Below are 25003 nucleotides of genomic sequence, written 5' to 3' on the forward strand. Positions count from 1 at the left end.
TTTCTAGTTTTCATTAATTGATTTTCAATTGAGGATGTTAATAATAAGTTATGTTCCATTTGAAGTTCGACTCTCTGTTTGTAGAGCTCCTTACTAGGAGCAATAGAATATTTCTTATCAATTTCTTTAATTTTATCAACCAACAAAAATGTTTCATTCTTAATATGTTTGTTTAAACCAACAGAAAAAGAAATAATCTGTCCGCAGATATAAGCTTTAAAAGCATCCCAAACTGTGCCTTTGGAAATTTCTTCCGTAATGTTAGTTGGAAAAAAAGAAATCAATCTGTTCCTTCATAAATTTAACAAAGTACAGGTCTTGAAGCAAATTGGAATTAAATCACCATTGCCTATTAGTACAAGTGGTATCCATTAACTTGATAGAAAGTTTCACTGGAGCATGATCTGAAATGGCGATAATGTCATATTTGCAGTCGATTACAGATGGAATTAGACGAGTCAATAAAAAAGTAATCAATTTGAGAATAAGAATGATAAACATGTGAGAAGAATGAAAACTCTTTGTCCTTAGGGCGCAGGAATCTCAAACAATTATATATTCAACCCAACACAGCTCCCAGAGAGAAATAGGCCCTACGCCCTCCCCCATCCAAAGCGAGAAAGCTGACCAATAGACAGTCAGTGAGCTAAGAACTAAGTACCGGCCCCAAAAAAATCCTGTTGACAGAAAAAACTCCAGTCTTGCAAGGTCATTATGTCCCTATCAATACACAACATAAAAAGCAAAAGAACTCAGTATTCGAAAATATGAAAAGGTCACTTTAAACAAATCCAAAAAAGCTGTATTAAAATAAAGCCTCAAAAAGGGATAAAATAAAGTAGTATCAAAAAAAACAAAAGACAATATATGAACAGCCAAATGTAAGCTTAATGAAACCTTATTTTAAATTCATATTAACAGAAGAAAAAACTTGATCAAATAAGAAGTATAACAGTTTTAGACTTCATCCTTCAGAAAATCTTTTGCATCTTCAACTGACTTTATTCTTTTTCACAATCCGTTCTTCAAAACAATACTCAGATGAGCGGGGAACCGAAGGGATGGTTTATATCCTTCATTATAAAATTCCAACATAACTTCTTTATATTTCATGCAATCAGTCAAAATTTCAGGTGAATAGTCTTCCACAAATCTAACCATGTAACTTTGGAAATCAATCATTCCTTGTCGCCGGGTATGGCAAATTAAAAGGCCCTTAATATGAAACTCCTGAAAGGTTAGTCCGACCGATCTGGGTTTCGCCGCTGAGGACAACGGCTTCAAAGTCGGAGAGCGAAAAGCTCGATTGAGCTTCGGCTCAGAAGTGAATAAAGCTGGGAAAATCTGCTTCAGAAAGTTTGCAAAGACTTCGAACGGTCAGCGCCTTCAACTGATTCTTCAAGACCCAGGATTTGCAAGTTATTTCTCCTGTTCCTGTTTTCGAGACTGATGATCCTTTTCAGCATTTTATCACTGGATAAAGATAACTCTTTGCAGAGTTTAATTGTATCTTCAATGTCCTCTTCAAGTGTCATTAGCTTCACAGTATTCTCCTGAATTTGGTTCTCATGCTCAAATAAAGTTTGTTGAATTGTATCCAATTTGCTGTTAAGCCATTGAAACTCCTCAGAGAATTCCTATTTCTGCGATTTAAGGAAGTCACTGATTGAATCCAAAGTGACTGGGGATTCATCTTCTGTTTCTCTTTCTTTTGCAAATGCTCTGGTTCTTTTCCCAGCCATAGTAAAGCAGTATTGAAGTATTATAATAAGGTTTCAAAAAAAAAGACTGGTAGAGACAATTAAGTAAACAAGGTAGGAGCAATCGAAAAGTGACCAACAGGGCTCTGACTGCTTCTTATACCTAACATATGCTTCCTTCTTCCACTTGACGAGTTGCCTCACGTGTTTCGTCAGCCACGGTTCCCTTTTCCTACCATTTTTTCCTTACCTCAGTGGGACAAACCTATCCTGAACCCAGCACAAGTGGTTCCTAAACTTCCTCCACATTACTCCTGTGCTTGCACCTTTGAACACCTGTTTCCAATTTACTCTCGCTAGTTCCTGCCTCATCCATTCATAGTTAGCCCTTCCCCAGTTAAGCACTTTCCCATTTTGTCTGTTTTTATCCTTTTCCATAGCTATGCTGAAGCTAAGGGAGTTGTGGTCACTCTCACCAAAATGCTCCCCCACCAAGAGGTCTGCCACCTGACCAGGTTCATTACCGAGAACTAGATCAAGAGTAGCCTGTCCTCTCATCGGCCGGTCACATACTGTGTCAGGAATCCTTCTTGAATACACCTGACAAATTCAGCCCCATCTATCCCCCTTGCAGTCAAGAGGTGCCAGTCAATATGAGGGAAGTTGAAATCACCCATAACTACAACCCTGTATTTCCTGCACCATTCAAAAATCTGCCTGCTTATCTGTTCCTCGGTGTCCCGAGGGCTATTTGGGGGCCTATAGACCACTCCCGGCACAGTGATTGATCCCTTCCTATTTCTGACTTCCACCCACACCGACTCAGTGGACACTCCCTCTGCAGCGTCCTCCCTTTCTACAGGTGTGATACTATCCCCGACCAGTAATGCTACTCCCCCCTTTTCTACCTCCCATCCTAATCCTTGTAAAACACCTAAACCCCAGTACCTGCATCAGCCAATCCTGCCCTTCCTCCAGCCAAGTTTCAGTAATGGCCACAACGTCATAGTTCCACGTACTGATCCATTCTCTAAGTTCATCCCCTTTATTCCTAATACTCCTAGCGTTGGAATAGACACATTTCAACCCCTTGAACTGGCTACATGTATGTTTTGTCCCTGCCTGTCCTTCCTCAGCAACTCAGAACACACAGCATCATGCCCTTGTCCTTCTACCCTCATCTCTGCACTCACATTCTGATTCCCACCCCCCCTGACAATCTAGTTTAAACCCTCCCCAACAGCTCTAACAAACCTGCCCACCAAGGTATTGGTCCCTTTCCAGTTCAGGTGCAGCCCGTCCTTGTTGTACAGGTCAGACCTTCCCCAGAGAAGATCCCAATGCTCCAGAAATCTGAACCCCTGCCCCCAGCACCAACTCTTCAGCCACACATTCAACTGCCACGACTTCCTGTTCCCACCCTCTCTGTCTCGCGGCACAGGAAGCAATCCCGAGATTACCACCCTTGAGGTCCTGCTTTTTCACTTTTTTTCCCTAACTCCCCATATTCCTTCTTCAGGACCTCATCCCTACTCCCATCTATGTCATTGGTCCCCACGTGGACCAGGACATCTGGCTGCTCACCCTCTCTCCTGAGAATACCGAGAACTCCATCCGAGATATCGCGGACCCTGGCACCAGGGAGGCAACAGACTGGGATTCTATATCTTTCCCACAAAACCTCTTAACTGTCCCCTTAACTATCGAATCCCCTATCACTACTGCTCTCCTCTTTTCACTCCTTCCTTTCTGAGCTGAGGGTCCAGTCTCGGTGCCAGAGACGTGACCACTACAATTTGTCCCTGGTAGGTGTAGGTCGTCCCCACCAACAGTATCCAAAACAGTATACTTATTGTTGATGGGAACGGCCACAGGGGTGCTCTGCTCTTTCTGTCTATTCCCCTTCCCTCTCCTGACAGTCACCCAGCTACCTGTCTCCTGACTTTTAGGGGTGACTGTCTCCCTGAAACTCTGATCTATTACTGCCTCTGCCCCCCGAATGATCCGATTTGACAGGAGCTGCAGCTGGATGCACCTCTTGCAGGTGTAGATATCGGAGACAATTGTCCTGTCCCTGACTTCCCACATCCTACAATCGGAGCACTGGACTGCCCTATCTACTGCCTCCATTACTAACTCCTAAGTTAATTAATTAAATAAACTTTCCCGGCCTTACCTTACTGGGAGCAAGCTCATCCTCTGCCTCTGCTCGCTGAAATCTCTCGAGCCAAAGCCTCAAAGCTCCACTCCTTCACTGGCCGCTCTCCACTCCAGTCCACGTTAAACTCCAGTCCCAATAAAGGTGAATATGCAGCAGAAGAACCTCCTCCCATGCTCAGTGACCAGGGTGCAGAACTGGGTGTGGTGAGCATCAGCAATAATTGTAGAGTTCAGCACCGACAGTCACTCTCAAAATTGCATTCAGCAACGGTGATGGACAAATATCCAGCATGCAGCTTATTGAAACTTTCTCCCCAGTGCAGAAATCGTGCTTGACTAATCTTCTGGAATTTTTTGAGGATGTAAGTATGAAAATGGACGAGGGAGAGCCAGTGGATATAGTGTACCTGGAGCTTCAGAAAGCCTTTGATGAAGTCCCACATAGGAGATTAGTGGGCAAAATTAGGGCACATGGTATTGGGGGCAGAGTACTGACATGGATTGAAAATTGGCTGGCTGATAGAAAACAAAGAGTAGCGATTAACGGGTCCCTTTCGGAATGGCAGGCGGTGACCAGTGGGGTTCCACAACGTTCAGAGCTGGGACCGCAGCTGTTTACAATGTATATTAATGATTTAGATGAACGGATTAAAAGTAACATTAGCAAATTTGCCGATGACACAAAGCTGGGTGGCAGTGTGAAATGTGAGGAGGATGTTATGAGAATGCAGGGTGACTTTGACAGGCTGGGTGAGTGGGCGGATGCATGGCAGATGCAGTTTAATATGGACAAATGTGAGGTTATCCACTTTTGTGGTGAGAACAGGAAGGCAGATTATTATCTAAATGGAATCAATTTAAGAAAAAGGGAAGTACAACGAAATCCAGGTGTTCTTGTACATCAGTCACTGAAAGCAAGCATGCAAGTACAGCAGGCTGTGAAGAAAGCTAATGGCATGCTGGCCTTCATAACAAGGGGAATTGAGTATAGGAGCAAAGAAGTCCTTCTGCAGCTGTACAGGGTACTGGTGAGACCACACCTGGAGTACTGTGTGCAATTTTTGTCTCCAAATTTGAGGAAGGACATTCTTGCTATTGAAGGAGTGCAGCGCAAGTTCGCAAGGTTAATTCCCGGGATGGCGGGACTGTCATATGTCGAAAGATTGGAGCGACTGGGCTTGTATACACTGGAATTTAGAAGGCTGAGAGGGGATCTTATTGAAACATATAAGATTATTAAGGGATTGGACACACTGGAGGCAGGAAGCATGTTCCCGCTGATGGGTGAGTCCAGAACCAGAGGCCACAGTTTAAGAATAAGGGGTAAGCCATTTAGAACGGGAACGGAGTTGAGGAAACATTTTTTCACCCAGAGAGTGGTGGATATATGGAATGCACTGCACCAGAAGGCTGTGGAGGCCAAGTCTCTGGATGCTTTCAAGAAAGAGATGGATAGAGCTCTTAAAGATAGCGGAGTCAAAGATTATGGGGATAAGGCAGGAACGGGGTACTGATTGTGGATGATCAGCCATGATCACAGTGAATGGCAGTGCTGGCTCGAAGAGCCAAATGGCCTATTCCTGCACCTATTGTCTATTGTGAACCCAGTAATGTGTCACAACTGTAACATGCTGTGAGGTTTCAGTGTTAATGTAATGGCCTCTCTGTAATGTATCACTGCTGAGGTTACTGTTTCTCTGTAGCAGCAATGTTTACGTTACGACTAGAGACAACAGGGTTTTGAAGTGCAGGGCTATCCAATGGGAGAAATGTTGTTCTTTCTTGTGAGTCTGGAAGAGAGATTTTTGCGGTCTTTTGCTGGGGAGAGGTGAGAAGACATGAATGGAGAGAGTGGGCCATTTTCCTTTATTTTTTCTTTACTAACTCTATAGTCAAAGTAATAACTACAAAGCCCAATTGTTTAATCGTATATTATGTACCGTTTGTTATTTCAGGGTACTGATTTGTAATGGGGGTCACATCGTGCAGCATCCACCCAAACGAGATTTCTTAAGTTTGGCCGGGCTGGGGGCTATCACCCCCTATATTAAGCTGCTAGCTGAAGTGAGAGTTAAATATGGTTAGATGACTGAGCGAATTGCTTCACACATTCACAGCAGGTGAACGGCCTCTCCCCATTGTGAACTCAATGATGGACATTTGGTGGCGATGGCTGAGAGAATCTCTTCCCAAAGTCTGAGCAGCAGATCAGCCTCTACCCAGTGTGAACTCGCTGGTGTCTCTGCAGGTTGGATGACCGAATGAAACTCTTCCCACACACTGAGCAGGTGAACTACCTCTCCCCTGTGTGAACATGCTGGTGTCTCTGAAGATGAGACAACCAAGTGAATCCCTTCCCACACACTGAGCAGGTGAATGGCCTCTCTCCAGTGTGAACTTGCTGGTGACTCAGTAGTTGAGAGGACAAAGTGAATCCCTTCCCACAGTCTGAGCAGGTGAATGGCCTCTCTCCAGTGTGAACTCGCTGGTGTACCTTCAGTTGAGATGAACGAGTGAATCCCTTCCCACAGTCTGAGCAGGTGAACGGCCTCTCTCCAGTGTGAACTCGCTGATGTATGTTCAGTTGAGATGAGCAAGTGAATCCCTTCCCACAGTCTGAGCAGGTGAACGGCCTCTCTCCAGTGTGAACTCGCTGATGTACCTTCAGTTGAGATGAGCAAGTGAATCCCTTCCCACACACTGAGCAGGTGAACGGCCTCTCCCCAGTGTGAACTCGCTGATGTACCTTCAGTTCAGATGACTGAATGAATCCCTTCCCACAGTCTGAACAGATGAATGGCCTCTCTCCAGTGTGAACTCGCTGATGTACCTTCAGTTGAGATGAACGAGTGAATCCCTTCCCACAGTCTGAGCAGGTGAACGGCCTCTCTCCAGTGTGAACTCGCTGATGTATGTTCAGTTGAGATGAGCAAGTGAATCCCTTCCCACAGTCCGAGCAGGTGAACGGCCTCTCTCCAGTGTGAACTTGCTGATGTACGTTCAGTTGAGATGAGCAAGTGAATCCCTTCCCACAGTCTGAGCAGGTGAACGGCCTCTCTCCAGTGTGAACTCGCTGATGTACCTTCAGTTCAGATGACTGAATGAATCCCTTCCCACAGTCTGAGCAGGTGAACGGCCTCTCCCCAGTGTGAACTCGCCGATGTACCTTCAGTTGAGATGAACGAGTGAATCCCCTCCCACAGTCTGAGCAGGTGAACGGCCACTCCCCAGTGTGAACTCGCTGATGTATGTTCAGTTGAGATGAGTAAGTGAAACCCTTCCCACAGTCTGAGCAAGTGAACGGCCTCTCTCCAGTGTGAACTCGCTGATGTACCTTCAGATTAAATGACGAAGTGAATCCCTTCCCACAGTCTGAGCAGGTGAACGGCCTCTCTCCAGTGTGAACTCGCTGGTGTACCTTCAGTTGAGATGAGCAAGTGAAACCCTTCCCACAGTCTGAGCAGGTGAACAGCTTCTCTCCAGTGTGAACTCGCTGATGTACCTTCAGTAGGGATGAGCAAGTGAATCCCTTCCCACACACTGAGCAAGTGAACGGCCTCTCTCCAGTGTGAACTCGCTGATGTACCTTCAGTTGGAATGATCGAGTGAATCCCTTCCCACAGTCTGAGCAGGTGAATCGCCTCTCTCCAGTGTGAACTCGCTGATGTACCTTCAGTGCAGATGACAGAGTGAATCCCTTCCCACAGTCTGAGCAGGTGAACGGCCACTCCCAGGTGTGAACTGACTGGTGTCTCAGTAACCGAGATGACAGAGTAAATCCCTTCCCACAGACTGAGCAGGTGAATGGCCTCTCCCCAGTGTGAACTCGCTGATGCACCTTCAGTTGGGATGAGCGAGTGAATCCCTTCCTGCAGTCTGAGCACGTGAACGCCCTCCCGCCAGTGTGAACTGACCAGTGTATCCGTAGGTTAAATGATTCAGTGAATCCCTTCCCACAGTCTGAGCACGTGAACGGCTGCTCTCCAGTGTGAACTGACTGGTGTCTCAGTAGCTTATATGATTCAGTGAATCCCTTCCCACAGTCCAAGCAGGTGAACAGCCGCTCCCCAGTGTGAACTTGCTGATGTACCTTCAGTTTAGAGAAACAAGGGAATCCCTTCCCACAGTCTGAGCACGTGAACGGCTGCTCCCCAGTGTGAACTGACCAGTGTCTCAGTAGCTTATATGATTCAGTGAATCCCTTCCCACAGTCCAAGCAGGTGAACAGCCGGTCTCCAGTGTGAACTCGCTGGTGAGCCATTAGGTCAGATGAACAAGTGAATCCTTCCCTACAAATTCAGCAGATGACTAGCAATTTGCCCAACTAACTGGTGTGTCCACAGGTGGGAAGACCGACTGAATCCCTTCTCACACACAGAACAGTTGAATGACCTTGTCCCAGTGTAAACTTGCTGATGTACCTTCAGTTGAGATGACCAAGTGAATCCCTCCCCACAGTTGGAGCAGGAAGGATGATCGAGTGAATCCCTTGCTCCACTTCTTAAATATCTGTACAGAGACAGCAAAACTGTCGTGTTGTGTTCGAGATTCCCGTAGACAAATTCCTTGTCATTTTTAACCTGTAAAAATATTTACAAAATCCATCAATGGGTGTAGGACAACATTTCAGATGAGATCCCTTGAGTTGTCAAGCTGTGAACTGACTTCACACTGTTACAGTGAAGTTCAACCCAAGGTGGAGAGAGAAATCATCTTCTAACTGGGCACAGTGCTGGTATCTGGAATGACCACCAAATTCTCTGATGCTCTTCCTGTCTCTCTAAGAATGTGGCATTTCTGCCATCTCCAATCTGTGACCTGGCTCAGTTTGACTCTCTCCATTGGCATTATTCCGTTCCCACTGAGCTGCATGGGTGCCTGGCCCCACAGTAACTGAAACCCTCTCACACAAATAGCTGGCAGTGCATTCCACGCACCCACCACTCTCTGTGTAAAGAACTTACCCCTGACATACCCTCGGTATCTATTTCAAAGCACCTTAAAACTATGCCCAATTGTGTTAGCCATTTCAGCCCTGGGAAAGAATCCTCTGGCTATCCACATGATCAATGCCCCTCATTAGCTTATACACCTAAAAAAGGCTCTAAACATAAAGAAGGAAATTATACATTGCTTTGAGGATTTGTTGGAAGTATACAAAATTATGAGGGTATAGATAGGGTAAATGCAAGCAGCTTTTTCCACTGAGGTTGGGTGGGATGACAACCAGAGGTCATGGGTAAGTGGAGAAGGTGAAAATTTAACAGGAACATTTGGAAAAGCTCTTTACTGAAATGGTCGTGAGAGTGTGGAATGAGATGTCAACTCAAGTGGTGAATATGAGCTCGGTTTCACCATTTAAAAGAAGTTTGGATGGGAGCCTGGATGGCAGGCATCTGAAGGCGAAAGTCCCAGTGCAGGTATTTGCAGTAGAGACCTTAAATGTTTTTTTCGGCATTGACTAGATGGGCCAAATACCCTGTTTCCGTACTGAACCTCTCCATATTTCTATGACAGAGAAGCTGGCTAAACTTGGTTGGAAGGGAAAAGGTAGGAGTGACAATGGAGCAGCAATGGCTGGAGCTTCTGGGAGCAATTCGGGAGCTGAGTGATAGATACATCCCAAAGAAGTGGAAGCATTGGAAATGCAGGAAGACACAACTGTGGATGAAATGAGAAGCCAAAGCCAACATAAAAGCCAAAGAGAGGGCAAACAAAAGAGCAAAAACGACTGGGAAGCTTTTAGAAACCAACAGATGATGACTAAAAAAAAAAGTCAGATGGGCTCAGGCGGTGGAATTATGATAATGTAGTCATTAGTGAGTCTTGGTATCACCCAACAGTCTGAGGCATTTAGGGGAACAAAATATCCAGGGCCTCAATATCTCTTGAAAACCAAGGTACCCTGCACCAGTTACCTTTCAACTTTTATTTTGGTAGGCACATACAATCCCTACACCCTCAAAATTTCACTTCTGAAGGCCTCCCACTTACCAAGTACTCCTTTGCCAGGAAACAGCCTGTCCCAAACCACACTTGTTAGATCCTTTCTGATACCATTAAAATTGACCTTTCTCCAATTTAGAATCTCAACCCATGGTCCAGACCTCTCTTTTCCCATATTTATCCTGAATTTCATGGCATTATGGTCACTAATTTCTGTCACCAGCCCCGTATCATTTCCTAACAGATCATTGCACACTTCTGCATCGGGAATTCTACGTACTGATTAAGGGCACATTTGACAACCTACACCCCATCTTGTCCTTTTACAGTATGGGATTCACAGTCAATACATGGAAAGTTAAAATCATTTACTGAATCAACTTTTGTTCCTTGGCATGGTCTGCGATCTCTCTACAAATTTGTCCCTCTAAATCCCTCAGATGTTGGGTGCAACCAAATCCCAGTAATGGCTACAATATCATAATTCCCTGTCCTGAGCTCATCTGGCTTTCCTGCGATGCTTCTTGCATTGTGATATACACAGCTCAGCACATTCATTGCACCATTCACAACACGCTGGAGGTACTCAGCAGGTCGGGCAGCATCCGTGGAAATGATCAGTTAACATTTCGGGCCATAACCCTTCGTCAGGACTGAAGAGGGTAGGGGCAGAGGCCCAATAAAGAAGGTGGCGGGAGGGTGGGGAGGAGAAGGCTCCAGGCTCAACCATTTGATTGCTGACTGTATCTGGTGTCTGAACAACATCTGACTGGTGTCAAGAAAACAACCTCCCCTCATTGTCACAAAACATGCATCATTGCTGTCGCAGTTTATGTTCCACTGGATGCTAATGCTAAAGTAGCCATGAAAGACCTCAGTGCTGCTATTAGCAAGCTGCAGACATTGCATCCAGATGGAGCTTTGACTGTCGCTGGGGACTTTAATCATTGTAACCTACGTACCGTGCTTCCAAGATTTTACCAAAATGTATTATGCACCACCACGTGGAATAAAACCTCAGATCATGTGTACACAAATGTGGCTGATGCTTGCAAACTCACTACCCTCCCCCACCTGGGAAAGTCCGACCGTCTTTCATTGTTTCTGCTTCCCAAGTATAGCCCGGTCACTAAACGTGTGAAACCCACAATGAAGACTATTAAGATCTGGCTGGAGGATGCTGACTCTGCTCTTCAGCACCAATTCCAGCACACAGACTGGAGCACGTTTGCTGCCCATACCACCACAGACTCTCAGATTAACATTGATTTATAAACCAACTCTGTCCTTGAGCACATCAACAAGTGTGTAGATAGAGAGACATTACTAAAACAAATAAGAGTTTTCCCCAATCAGAAACCATGGATGAACAGAGAGGTTCACCTCCTGCTCAAAGCCAGAGATTCAGCCTTCAGGTCTGGAGACCAGGAGGCTTACAGCTCAGCCAGGGCCAACCTGAGGAGGGGAATCTCTCAGGCTAAACACATTTACAAACAGAGAATCGAGGAGCATTTCAACTCCTCTGACCCCCAGCCCATGTGGCATAGCATACAGGTCATTGCAGACTTCAAACCTCCTAGTACTGTGCCCCCTTCCAGCTCTGCTACCCTCCCTGATGAGCTCAATTACTTCTACGCTCGCTTTGATCGAGGGAACAAGGAGGTCACCCTCAAAGCGGATCTCCCACCTGGTGAACTGTCTCTCTCACTTTCCACCTCCGATGTTTGTGGACCCTGAGCAGGGTGAATGTACGGAAGGCAGCTGGTCCGGATGCAATACCTGGCCGTGTGGTCAGAGTCTGTGCAGGACAGTTGGCCGGGGTCTTCACAGACATTTTTAATCTGTCCCTGGCCCAGGGTGTTGTCCCCCACAAGCTTCAAGATCACCACCATCGTGCCAGTGCCGAAGCATTCCACTGCCACGAGCCTGAATGATTTCCGCCCAGTTGCACTCACCCCCATCATTGCAAAGTGCTTTGAGAGACTGGTTCTGTCACATCTGAAATCCTGTCTGCCCACTATCCTGGACCCCCATCAATCTGCCTATCGCACCAACATGTCAACAGAGGACACCATCTCCACGGCACTTCACTCTGCCCTGACCCACCTGGACAGCCCCAACTCTTACGTCAGAATGCTGTTCATTGACTTTAGTTCGGCATTCAATTCTGTAAGCCCCTTCAAGCTGATCACCAAACTTCGCCAGCTTGCTATCAGCTCATCCATCTACAATTGGACCTTGGACTTTCTGACTAACAGACCCCAATCAGTTAGATAACCTCTCCTCCTCCACTCTCACCCTGAACACCGGCGTGCCTCAAGGCTGTGTGCTGAGCCCTCTTCTGTACTCCCTCTTCACCTATGACTGCGTTCCTGTACATGGTTCTAACTCCATAATCAAGTTCGCAGAGGCCACCATGGTGGTTGGCCAGATCAGAGGGGATGACGAGACAGCCTACAGGGATGAGGTCCAGCACTTGGCTGCGTGGTGTGCCAACAATGATCTGGCCTTTAACACCCAGAAGACCAAGATCATTGTGGACTTCAGGCATGCTAGGAGCCACACTCCCAATCTACATCAACGGAACTGTAGTGGATCGTGTATCAAGCTTCAAATTCCTTGGTGTCCACATTTTTGAGGATCTCACCTGGTCCCTGAACTCCTCCATCTTGATCAAAAAGGCGCAACAGCGTCTTTACTTCCTGCGGAGCATCAATAAAGCTCACCTCTGTCCCAGGATATGACAGACTTTTACCACTGTACCATTGAGAGCATACTCACCAACTGCATCTCAGTGTTAAACCATAGAAACCACAGAAAGTACAGCACAGAAACAGGCCCTTTGGCCCCTCTTGGCTGTGCCAAACCATTTTCTGCCTAGTCCCACTGACCTGCGCATGGACCATATCCCTCCATACACCTCCCATCCATGTATCTGTCCAATTTATTCATAAATGTTAAAAAAAGAACCCACATTTACCACCTCGTCCGGCAGCTCATTCCATACACCCACCAATCTCTGTGTGAAGAAGCCCCCCCTAATGTTCCCTTTCAACTTTCACCCCTCACCCTTAACCCATGTCCTCTGGTTTTTTTCTTCCCTTGCCTCAGTGGAAAAAGCCTGCTTGCATTCACTCTATCTTATACCCATCATAATTTTATATACCTCTATCAAATCTCCCCTCATTCTTCTACGCTCCAGGGAATAAAGTCCTAACCTATTCAACCTTTCTCTGTAACTGAGTTTCTCAAGTCCCGACTACATCCTTGTAAACCTTCTCTGCACTCTTTCAACCTTATTTATATCCTTCCTGTAATTTGGTGACCAAAACTGAACACAATACTCCAGATTCAGCCTCACCAATGCCTTATACAACCTCATCATAACATTCCAGTTCTTATACTCAATACTTTGATTAATAGGCCAATGTACCAAAAGCTCTCTTTACGACCCTATCTACCTGTGACGACACTTTTAGGGAATTTTGTATCTGTATTCCCAGATCCCTCTGTTCCACTGCACTCCTCAGTGCCTTACCATTAACCCTGTATGTTCTACGTTGGTTTGTCCTTCCAACATGCAATACCTCACACTTGTCAGTATTAAACTCCATCTGCCATTTTTCAGTCCATTTTTCCAGCTGGTCCAAGTCCCTCTGCAGGCTCTGAAAACCTTCCTCACTGTCTATTACACCTCCAGTCTTTGTATCATCAGCAAACTTGCTGATCCAATTTACCACATTATCATCCAGATCATTGATATAGATGACAAATAACAATGGACCCAGCACTGATCCCTGTGGCACACCAGTAGTCACAGGCCTCCACTCAGAGAAGCAACTCTCTACCACCACTCTCTGGCTTCTTCCATCGAGCCAATGTCTAATCCAATTTACCACCTCTCCATGTATACCTAGTGACTGAATTTTCCTAACTAACCTCCCATGCGGGACCTTGTCAAAGGCCTTACTGAAGTTCATGTAGACAATATCCACTGCCTTCCCTTCATCCACTTTCCTGGTAACCTCCTCGAAAAACTCCAACAGATTGGTCAAACATGACTTACCATGCACAAAGCCATGTTGACTCTCCCTAATAAGCCCCTGTCTATCCAAATGCTTGTAGATTCTGTCTCTTAGTACTCCCTCCAATAACTTACCTACTACTGACGTTAAACTCACCGGCCTATAATTTCCCGGATAACTTTTCGATCCTTTTTTAAACAACGGAACAACATGAGCCACTCTCCAATCCTCCAGCACCTCACCTGCAGACAGCGACATTTTAAATATTTCTGCCAGGGCCCCCGCAATTTCAACACTAGTCTCCTTCAAGGTCCGAGGGAACACCCTGTCAGGTCCTGGGGATTTATCCACTTTAATTTTCCTCAAGACAGCAAGCACCTCCTCCTTTTCAATCTGTACAGTTTCCATGGTCTCACTACTTGATTCCCTCAATTCCATAGATTTCATGCCAGTTTCCTTAGTAAATACAGACGCAAAAAACCTATTTAAGATCTCCCCCATTTCCTTTGGTTCCGCACAAAGCCAACCACTCTGATCTTCAAGAGGACCAATTTTATCCCTTACAATCCTTTTGCTCTTAATATACTTGTAAAAGCTCTTTGGATTATCCTTCACTTTGACTGCCAAGGCAATCTCATGTCTCCTTTTAGCCCTCCTGATTTCTTTCTTAAGTATTTTCTTGCACTTCTTATACTCCTCAAGCACCTGATTTACCCCCTGTTTCCTATACATTTCATACAACTCCTTCTTCTTCTTTATCAGAGTTGCAATATCCCTTGAGAACCAAGGTTCCTTATTCCTATTCAATTTGCCTTTAATCCTGACAGGAACAGACAAACTCTGCACTCTCAAAATTTCCCCTTTGAAGGCGTCCCACCTACCAATCACATCTTTGCCAGAGAACAACCTGTCCCAATCCACACTTTTTAGATCCTTTCTCATTTCTTCAAATTTGGCCTTCATTCAGTTCAGAACCTCAACCCTAGGACCAGATCTATTCTTGTCCATGATCAAATTGAAACTAATGGTGTTATGATCACTGGAACCAAAGTGCTCCCCTACACAGACTTCTGTCACTTGCCGTAATTCGTTTCCTAACAGGAGATCCAATATTGCATCCCCTCTAGTTGGTCCCTCTATATATTGATTTAGAAAACTTTCCTGAACACATTTTACAAACTCTAAACCATCTAGACCCCTAACAGTATGGGAGTCCCAATCAATGTATGGAAAATTAAAATCCCCTACCACCACAACTTTATGTTTCCTGCAGTTGCCTGCTATCTCTCTGCAGATTTGCTCTTCCAAGTCTCGTTGACTATTGGGTGGTCAGTAATACAATCCCACTAATGTGGCTATACCTTTCCTGTTTCTCAGCTCCACCCATAAGGACTCAGTAGACAAGCCCTCTAATTTGTCCTGCCTGGGCACTGCTGTAATATTTTCCCTAACAAGCAATGCTACTCCCCCACCTTTCATTCCTCTGCCTCGATCAGATTTGAAATATCGGAACCCTGGAATATTAAGCTGCCAGTCCTGCCCCTCCTGCAGCCAAGTTTCACTAATTGCTACAACGACATAATTCCACGTGTCAATCCACGCCCTCAACTTATCCGCCTTCCCCACAATACTCCTAGCATTGAAATATATACACCTCAGAAGATTTTTACCACCACTCACAACCTTTATATCAGCAGATTTGCTTAAACTTTCAACATCATTTATTTTCACCCCAGCCACACTGTCAGCTCTGGCACTCTGGTTCCCACCCCCCTGCAAATCTAGTTTAAAGCCTCCCCAATAGCACTAACAAACCTCCCTGAAAGGATATTGGTCCCCCTGTGGTTCAAGTGTAACCCGTCTCTCTTGTACAGGTCCCACCTGCCCCAGAAGAGGTCCCAATGATCCTGAAATCTGAAACCCTGCCCCCTACACCAGTTCCTCAGCCACTTGTTCCTCCTCCAGAGCATCCTATTCCTACCCTCACTGGCACCTAGCACAGGTAGCAATCCTGAGATGTATGGCAATTGTCCCATTTCGGACTACAAAGCACTCCACTGTGTGGTGAAAACTGCCCAGCGGATTATCAGCACCTAATTGTCCACCATTGAGAACATCTACCATAAACACTGCCTGGGAAGGGCGAAACGCATTATCAAGGATGCATCTCACCCTAACCATGGACTTTTTACTCTCCTCCCATCTGCTAGGCACTACAGGAGCCTCCGCTCCCGCACCAGCAGGCACAGGAAGAGCTTCTTCCCTGAGGCTGTGATGCTGCTGAACCTCACATCACAGCACTAAGCAGTATTGCATCCGTATTGTACTGTCTCCGTACTTTTATATTTGTGTGCTGTAGTACTTACTTTTTATTCTCAGTTATTTTGTAAATAACACTATTCTTTGCATTTCTGGTCAGATGCTAACTGCATTTCATTGGCTTTGTATCTGTACTTGGCACACTGACAATAAAGTTGAATCTAATCTAATCTAAAAAAACAAAGGAGCTGATTGTGGACGACAGGAGGAATGGAGACAGGCTCACCCCTATTGGCATCAGTGGATCTGGGGTTGAGACGGTGAACAGCTTCAAGATCCTTGGCATAAACATCACCGAGGATCTCACATGGTCTGTACATACCGGCTGTGTTGTGAAAAGAGCACACAGCACCTTGCTCACCTCAGACGGCTGAAGAAGCTTGGGATGGGGTCCCAAATCCTAAGAACTTTGTACAGGAACACAATTGAGAGCATCCTGACTGGCTGCATCACTGCCTGGTATGGGAACTGTACTTCCCTTAATCGCAGGAACCTGCAGAGAGTGGTGCGGACAGCCCAGCACATCTGTAGATGTGAACTTCCCACTATTCAGGACATTTACAGAGACAGGGGGGTAAAAAGGGCCCAAAGGATATTGGGGACCCAATTCACCACAACCACAAACTGTTCCTGCTGCTACCATCCAGGAAACGGTACAACAGCAAAAGGACCAACAGGCTCCGGGACATCATCTTCCACCAGGCCATCAGACTGATTAATTCATGCTGATACAATTGCATTTCTATGTTATATTGACTGCCGTATGTACAAACTATTTATTATAAACAACTATAAATTACACATTGCACATTCAGACGGAGATGTAAAGATTTCTACTCCTCACGTACAGGAAGGATGTATGTAATAAAGTCAATTCAATTCAATTCACCCTCCCCACTATCTGTTCTGTCATTCTGGTTCCCATTTCCCCCTACAACTTATTTTAACCACATCACCCTCTCTCCCCACACTAGCACTAGCGAGCCTCACCACTGGGATATTAGTCCCCTCTTGTTCTGTTCCCCTCACTAACAAATCCCCTATCACCCCTTTGACTTTCCTCTGCCAGGTAATCCCCCCAACAGTTTCTAAAGTGGATCCACCTGTTGTTGTGTGGGATGGACACAAGATTACTCTGCGATGGCGATTTAACCTCATTCCCCTTCCTGACTCTCACCCAGTTTCTTGTGTCCTACACCTTGGGTGTAACTCACCTCTCTTCATGTCATATCTATGACTTTAGATAGAGAGGTATTCATTTTAACAGCCAGCAAATCACTGTCAGTAAGAACTTTGATCTCCTCTGGGCTCGATCGACTTCATCTGCACTCTCACACAACCTATGTAGCAGGCCTGTAACGGGGAATGAAGTATTTTCTCACCAGAGCTTTTGCACATTGTCCATATCTGATTTGCTTGCTAAATGACGCTTTAAAAAGTCAGATTTCAAACTATCACTCCACTTCCTCCCACTTTCAAATTCTCCAGCAACTTTTGCATCACCACAATACACACAGGTAACACCAGTTTCTGTATTGTATATAAATATTTCCCCTGAACCCTCCCCCAGGTGACTGACGGTGGTGAACTCAGTGATGGCAATGCCAATGAATATGAAGGGAAGGGCAGTAGTCTGTCTCATTGGAGTCTGGCACATTTGTGATGTGAAAGCTACTTGTTGCCCAGGGCAAAGGTGTTTGATATCACTATGTACCCAGAGAGAGTGGGACAAAACATGTTCTCACGGGTAGAAAGTCCAGAACAAGAGGGGGTGGAACAAGCAACAGACACAAAATGCTGGAGGAACTCAGCAGGCCAGGCAGCATCTATGGAAAAGAGTACTAATGCTGAGTTCCTCCAGCAATTTGTGTGTGTTGCTCGGATTTCCAGCATCTGCAGATTTTCTCTTGTTTGTGACTGGAGGCAGAACAAAGGTGATTTTCACAACAGCTGATGTAAAAGATTTTGTTCCCTTTCTCCGAGTTCCCGATCCTTGCATTTAGACAGCTGGAGCTCAGCTCTGTCTGAGAGACCCATCGGTTCCCATTCCCTCATCAGCCGGAAGCTCCCCGGGGCCCGTGTACGGATGGTGGGGCTGAGAGAGAGGCAAGAGAGCAGGACTGTCCCGGGATTGCGGGTCACGGAGTCCGGAGTCACAGCAACTACCCGAAGTCGGTGTTGAAAACGCCGCCCGGTGAGACCCCCAACCCGGAGATCCCTTCTCACCTCAACCGATCATCCGGGGCCTTTTGTGCCCCGCGCGCTGGTGAGCTCGAGCTTGGTCGGTTTAACGGCTGGGCTACGAATCACGTGAGCAGCCCCTCCCCCACCGCTGTCAACAGAGGAGTCACGCGATGCGCTGTTCCCATTGGTCCGAAGTGATGTCAATCACTATTTCCAGCCAATAGCGGAGGCGGACCAGCCGAGGGGGCGTTACCCCCGCTGACTCCGTCTCCCGAACTTTCCGTCACGGCGGGACAACCGTCAAAGTAAATGTCCGCTTTCTGATTTATTTCCATTTCCCTCCGAGGGAAGTTGGGGCGTTTGTGAAGCGTCTCCTGCGGCCGGAGTCTGATGTGTCGCTGAGAGGTAGGAGGAGACCGCTCGGCCCGTCGGTTTGATGCCGGTTCCCCGGGGAGGGAGAGGATGAAGACGGTGAGAGAGGGGGCGGACAGGATGTTTGTCCCGGTGGGGACAGGAGGGGCTCATCTGTGGAAATGTCTGAGCCCACGGTGGTGGCGATTCACCACATTGGGGGGCAAACACCGGCAGACTGTTGCCCTGCGAGCGGGGCCAATGGTCCGGGCAAAGTGACAATTATTTGTGTTTTGTTGAGACTGTACCGGGAATATGGTGTAAAATCCCGCTCCCCACACTAACACGGGTCACACAGACCAAAGAACAAACTGCCGGAGGAACTCAGTGGGTCGGGCAGCATCTGTGGAGGGAAATGGACCGTCAACATTTCGGGCCGAGACCCTCCCTCTGGACTGAGAGTGGACGGGAAATAGTCAGAGAAAAGAGGTGAGGGGTGGGGATGGGGCAAGAGCTGGGGAGTGAGAGGTGGATCCAGGTGAGGGGGAGGTGGGAAGGTGGAAATAGTGACGGGGGTGGGAGGTGAGTGGTTGGGGCAACACGGGGCTGCAGGAGATGGAAATTAATTCCATAGAGGATTAACAAAGAGGTTAGAGAGTATTTGTTATAGAGAGTGCAATGAAGATTCACCAGACTGATCCCTGGAGTGGTGGGGTCATCATATGAAGAAAGATCAAATGTGATAACCCTTTCATTTAGAGAATCGAGGACTGAGAGGTGAACACATTGAAATTCACAACATCATTCCCGGCTGAACCAGGGATCCCAGTCTCTGAAAAAGGGGGTGGACTGTCCGGGACTGAGATGAGGGGAAATGTCTCCACTCCGAGGGTGGTGAATGTCTGTAAATCCCCACCACAGAGGGTGGTGAAGACTCAGTGATCGTCCTCACATAAAACAGAGGCCGGCAGATGTGTGGAGACCGAACGGATCGAGGAAATGAGGATCGGGCAGAAACATGTGGCTGAGATGGGAGAGCAGCCGTCATCTTGTTGATGGTTGGAGGGGCTGAATGGCCACCTCCTGCTGTTTCTCACTTGATGTTTCAGTGGTCCTGTCCAGTGAGGCTGGAGGAATCTGAATAGAAATTAGTGTTTATAAACATGGACAGATTTAAATGAAAACTGCACATTTCCAGTTTGGGTCTGAATTGTGTGTTGGACGGGGATGGGAATCGAGCCTGTGACTCTGTGACCTTGGGGTGGAGGGAAAGGGACAGGGATGATTTGGAGGGAAAAAGTAAATACGTATCTGGTGTAAATATGGAATGATGTGGGTCAGACAGTGTGTGAGGGGCGAGGAGCAGAGTCACCGGTTCAGATGGGAGACACTCCACGAATCATGTGATCCCATTTCCTGTTCACGCTTTTCCACAGATCTACAGCATCTGTAATTCACTGCTCTACGTGTCCATGTAGCTTCGTCTTTCACCCGTTCCGACAAGGCAGTGAGATCCGGATCTGTCACATCCTCTTGTTGGGGATGGACAATGATTTTTTTTCGGCAATATTTTCAGCATGTTTCCATATAACCACATAACAATTACAGCATGGAAACAGGCCATCTCGGCCCTTCTAGTCCATGCCGAATGCTTACTCTCTCCTAGTCCCAGGCCTCAGACCATAACCACTGGGCCGAGGCCTGGGACTAGGCCTCATTCCACTGTTTTTACCTGCTGAAGTGCAGCCAATGTTTCTGACTATATGACCCATTTATGTGAGAATTTAGCCTTTTCTATTTATCTGAGCTTCTCATAAATGTGTCCAGTTTCATTCAGCTTCACTCCAGAATTTCCAAAGCAACAACCCAGTCAGTCAAATAGTTCCACACAATTAAAATAGTTTACAGTATTACATTCTTAAAATGTTTATGTTGTACTACTTATATAATTTAACTATTTAATATGTATATTCTTATTTTAAATCACAATGGTTAAAATCTATTGTTATGAATTAGGTTCTATTGCTGCCGCAGAGACAACAAATTACATGATATCTGCCGGTGCTATTAAACCTGATTCTGATAATTGGTCTGGGAGACCCACCACCGGTCACCTGATCCCGGTTACCGCAGATCGTAATGCGAGATTGAAGCCTTTTCTACTTATTTGCTTTCCTCAGAAATGACAACAGTTAAGTTGCCCTCTGTGGTTTCAAAGCAGAAGCTTAGTCTGTCTAATATTTCCACACAATTAAAATGGGGAATTTGCTTATTCTTATCACGTACTGAGCTACAATGAAAATCTTGCCTGACGTACCATCCACACAGATTGATACATTACAACAGTACATTGAGCTGATATACGACAAAACAATAACTGTAACAAAGCATTATGGCTGCAGAGAAAGTGCAGTGCAGATAGACATATGGGGCAGGGTCACGTCGAGTTACATTGTGAGGTCGAGTTCATTCTATTGGACTGGAGACCATTAATTTGGCTGACAACCGCAGACAGGAAGCTGTCCATGAGCCTGGTGGTACGCACTTTAAGGCTTTTCTATGTCTTCCCCAATGGGGGATTGGGTTTGCAGCAATAATGTCCAAAGTTGTGGGCATCTTTGAGTACACGGCCTGCTTTCCCGAGGCAGGGGAAGTGCAGGAAGTGTCCATAGAGGGGAGGCTTGTTTCTACGATGTTTCCAGATGAGACCAAAGTTCTCTGCAGTTCCTTGCAGTCATGGGCAGAGCTTTAGCCATCCGAAGACGTGAAGTATCGACAAGAAGCTTAGAGACCTCGGCCTTCACCCTGCCTTGTGCAGCTGGATCCTGGGCTTCCTGTCAGATGGCCCCCAGGTGGTAAGAGTGGGCTCCCTCACCTCTGTCTCTCTGACCCTTAGCACACGCACCCCACAGGGTTGTCTCCTTGGCCCCTTCCTTTACTCACTGTGCACCCATGACTGTGTCACCACCCACAGCTCCAATCTGCTGAGTAAATTTGCTGACAACACTACACTGGTTGGCCGAATCACAAATAATAACGAGGCAGCCTACAGAGAAGAAGTCATCACCCCGACACAGTGGTGTCAGGAAAACAACCTCAGCCTCATGGTGACAAAAACAAAGGAGCTGGTTGTGGACGACAGGAGGAATGGAGACAGGGACCAAATTCAACATCTCCACGTCTGTTATTGACACAAAATGCACATTTCAATATTGATCAGGACAAAACATATTTATAGATTATCTCAATTACTTGTCTGTGATGCTGCCAGAAGTCAGTGTTTCTCTGTCCCTGTACCTTCCCGCACTGGTGCACTTGGCAATAAATTCAACAGGACCTGAGAAAACTCAGTGAGATTTGATTAGTGATGATCACCTTGGCAGCTCGGTAGGTTGAATGTAGAGGGACAGTACACTGTTAAATGTAAAGAGACAGTACACTGTTGAATGAAAGTCCCTGAACAGTGTCGATGAGCAGAGGGATTTGGATCCAAGTTCACAGCTCCCTGAAAGAGACTGCACAGATTGATCGGGTGGTTAAGAGAGCTGTAACGAGAGGCTGGACAAACTTGAGTTGTTCTCTCCAGAGCGGCGCAGGCTGGGGTGAGACTGGATGAACGTTTATAAGATTACAAGAGGAATAGATAGAGCGGACAGATGACATATTTTTCCTGGGGGTTGAAATGTCTAATACATTTAGGGTGAGAGGAGATGTGAGGGGCAAGTGTTACGAGATCAGAGGTTTCATTTTGCTGTGGGTGAGCCTGCAGGAGGCGGGAGTATGACGTCAGTACACTGACTGCTGGAGCTGAGAGAGAGAGAGAGACAGACACACACAGAGGGCCAGCGGACTACAAGCTGTAGTTTGCTAAAGTAATGGGTAACAGTTTGATACCTTTCCCATGCCCAAAAGGACTGGGTGAAGGAGCGGCACGCAGTGACTGTCACTGTTTTGATCCATACGTGGATTGTTGTAGTATTTCTGTGGCGACCACTTTCGTTAACCCTTGCATGGATTCGGGTGTTGTGCAGCGACCACTTGTTCTAAAGCATATTCCTGTCACTGTCACCTTCGTGGATTTTGGAATACGGCTCGACGACTGAAAATCTTCTGTGATTTGTATTTCGTTTTCCCAGCGCGGAACCTGTGAAATTCTTTGTGATTACTTCCTCGTTGCATTTTAATGTGGATTTACAAATTTCCCCATTCCGTGGAAAACTGAAACTTGCCATCTTGAAACTTTCAGAACTGTTCCTAAACTTGACATTTTTGCAGCCACAAACGCATAACACTGTTAACTTCTGTTTAGAAGAGTAGTTTGTTTAATTGTCTCTATACTAATACAGATATTAGTTTATACTAATACAGACTGAGTTTGTGGTCTATCGCTGCCGGTACATAACACAGAGTGACGGGCGGGTCGCTGGAGTCTCTCCCTGGGTTGTGGGGACCCACCGGTCACGTGATCCTGTTCGCCCCGCCCATTTAACCGCAGACGGGCAGCAGCAGCGCGTCTGTTCCCGAGGCCCCGCCCTCCGGATGACGCAATAATCTCTCCGCGCATGCTCACTGTCGCCAGACGGACGGTGTTTGCCTTTCCGCTCAGTGCTGAAGCGGGTTGTCTGCGGGATCGGGAAGGGACGATCGCCTCCCAGGTCGGGGAGCCGGGGGTCGGGATCACTGTCTGCGGGCCGAAGATATCACTTTCCCATCGGTGAGTATGGAAACCGATCCCGAGCGGGGAGATCTGATGTTGGCCGTCAGCCCTGAACGGCGGGCCAATTACTCATTTAGTACCCAGTTATCTGGGCTCGTCAGAAACGTGGCGACTTCACTTAATCTGCATTGAACGACCCAAACCAGGAGCGCAGGCTGTCTATTTCCGCAGAATTGAAACGGAAGTCCCGTCAGCAGGTCACGTGAGGCTATTTAGCCCCGCCCTCCGCTTTGTGACGCAAGATCACGTGGTGTGTGCTCACACTCCCCGATGGATGGCGATTCTCCGGGACCCCTGGTAGCAGCAGAGATGCAGAGGAGCAGATTGGGAGGCAGATTCTGGAAAGGTGCAAAAATAACAGGGTTGTTATCATGGGTGACTTTAACTTCCCCAATATTGATTGGCACCTGATTAGTTCCAAGGGTTCAGATGGGGCAGAGTTTGTTAAGTATGTCCAGGACGGATTCCTGTCACAGTATGTGGACAGGCCGACTAGGGGGAATGCCATACTAGATCTAGTACTAGGTAATGAACCGGGTCAGGTCACAGATCTCCCAGTGGATGAGCATCTAGGGGACAGTGACCACCGCTCCCTGGCCTTTAGCATTATCATGGAAAAGGATACCATCAGAGAGGACAGGAAAATTTTTAATTGGGGAAGGGCAAGTTATGAGGCTATAAAGCTCACACCTGTGGGTGTGAATTGGGGTGATGTTTTTGCAGAGAAATGTACTATGGACATGTGGTCGATGTTTAGAGATCTCTTGCAGGATGTTAGGAATAAATCTGTCCTGGTGAGGAAGATAAAGAATGGTAGGGTGAAGGAACCATGGGTGACAAGTGAGGTGGAAAATCTAGTCAGGTGGAAGAAGGCAGCATACATGAGGTTTGGGAAGCAAGGATCAGATGGGTCTATTGAGGAATATAGGGAAGCAAGAAAGGAGCTTAAGAAGGGGCTGAGAAGAGCAAGAAGGGGGCCTGAGAACGCCTTGGCGAGTAGGGTAAAGGAAAACCCCAAGGCATTCTTCAATTATGTGAAGAACAAAAGGATGTCAGGAGTGAAGGTAGGACCGATTAGAGATAAAGGTGGGAAGATGTGCCTGGAGGCTGTGGAAGTGAGTGAGGTCCTCAATGAATACTTCTCTTCGGTATTCACCAATGAGAGGGAACTTGATGATGGTGAGGACAATATGAGTGAGGTTGATGTTCTGGAGCATGTTGATATTAAGGGAGAGGAAGTGTTGGAGTTGTTAGAATACATTAGGATGGGTAAGTCCCTGGGGCCTGACAGAATATTTCCCAGGCTGCTGCACGAGGTGAGGGAAGAGATTGCTGAGCCTCTGGCTAGGATCTTTATGTCCTCGTTGTCCACAGGAATGGTACCGGTGGATTGAAGGGAGGCGGATGTTGTCCCATTGTTCAAAAAAGGTAGTAGGGATAGTCCGGGTAATTATAGACCAGTGAGCCTTAAATCTGTGGTGGGAAAGCTGTTGGAAAAGATTCTTAGAGATAGGATCCCTGAGCATTTCAAGAATCATGGTCTGATCAGGGACAGTCAGCATGGCTTTGTGAAGTGCAGATCGTGTCTAACAAGCCTGATA

The 25003-nt window shown here is 46.6% G+C and overlaps 3 protein-coding genes across 4 annotated transcripts in view; 1 reads left to right on the forward strand and 2 right to left on the reverse strand.

The window, feature by feature from the left end:
• Positions 1 to 25003, reverse strand: part of LOC140208517 (NACHT, LRR and PYD domains-containing protein 3-like) — a 467255-nt gene that overhangs the window by 362246 nt on the left and 80006 nt on the right. The window lies entirely within an intron of this gene.
• The window catches only part of LOC140208556 (uncharacterized), a 211476-nt gene that overhangs the window by 170073 nt on the left and 16400 nt on the right, over positions 1 to 25003 (forward strand). Inside the window, exon 6 of the mRNA XM_072277304.1 lies at positions 15722 to 15726. Coding sequence (XP_072133405.1) covers positions 15722 to 15726 — 5 coding nt within the window. The remainder of the gene's footprint in view (positions 1 to 15721; positions 15727 to 25003) is intronic.
• On the reverse strand, positions 5908 to 23605 carry LOC140207391 (uncharacterized). The gene is made up of 3 exons (XM_072275925.1): positions 22580 to 23605; positions 6859 to 8440; positions 5908 to 5919 (listed from the first exon to the last, which is right to left on the reverse strand). The coding sequence occupies exons 2-3, from the start codon at positions 8119 to 8121 to the stop codon at positions 5908 to 5910; spliced, it is 1275 nt and encodes a 424-aa protein (XP_072132026.1). The 5' UTR covers positions 8122 to 8440; positions 22580 to 23605.

This window comes from Mobula birostris, chromosome 13, assembly GCF_030028105.1.
Source record: "Mobula birostris isolate sMobBir1 chromosome 13, sMobBir1.hap1, whole genome shotgun sequence".
NCBI classification, from domain to species: Eukaryota; Metazoa; Chordata; class Chondrichthyes; order Myliobatiformes; family Myliobatidae; genus Mobula; species Mobula birostris.

Coding starts and splice junctions, on each gene's coding strand:
- LOC140207391 (XM_072275925.1), bottom strand. CDS start 8,121: ATGGCTCACCAGCGAGTTCACACTGGAGACCGGCTGTTCACCTGCTTG.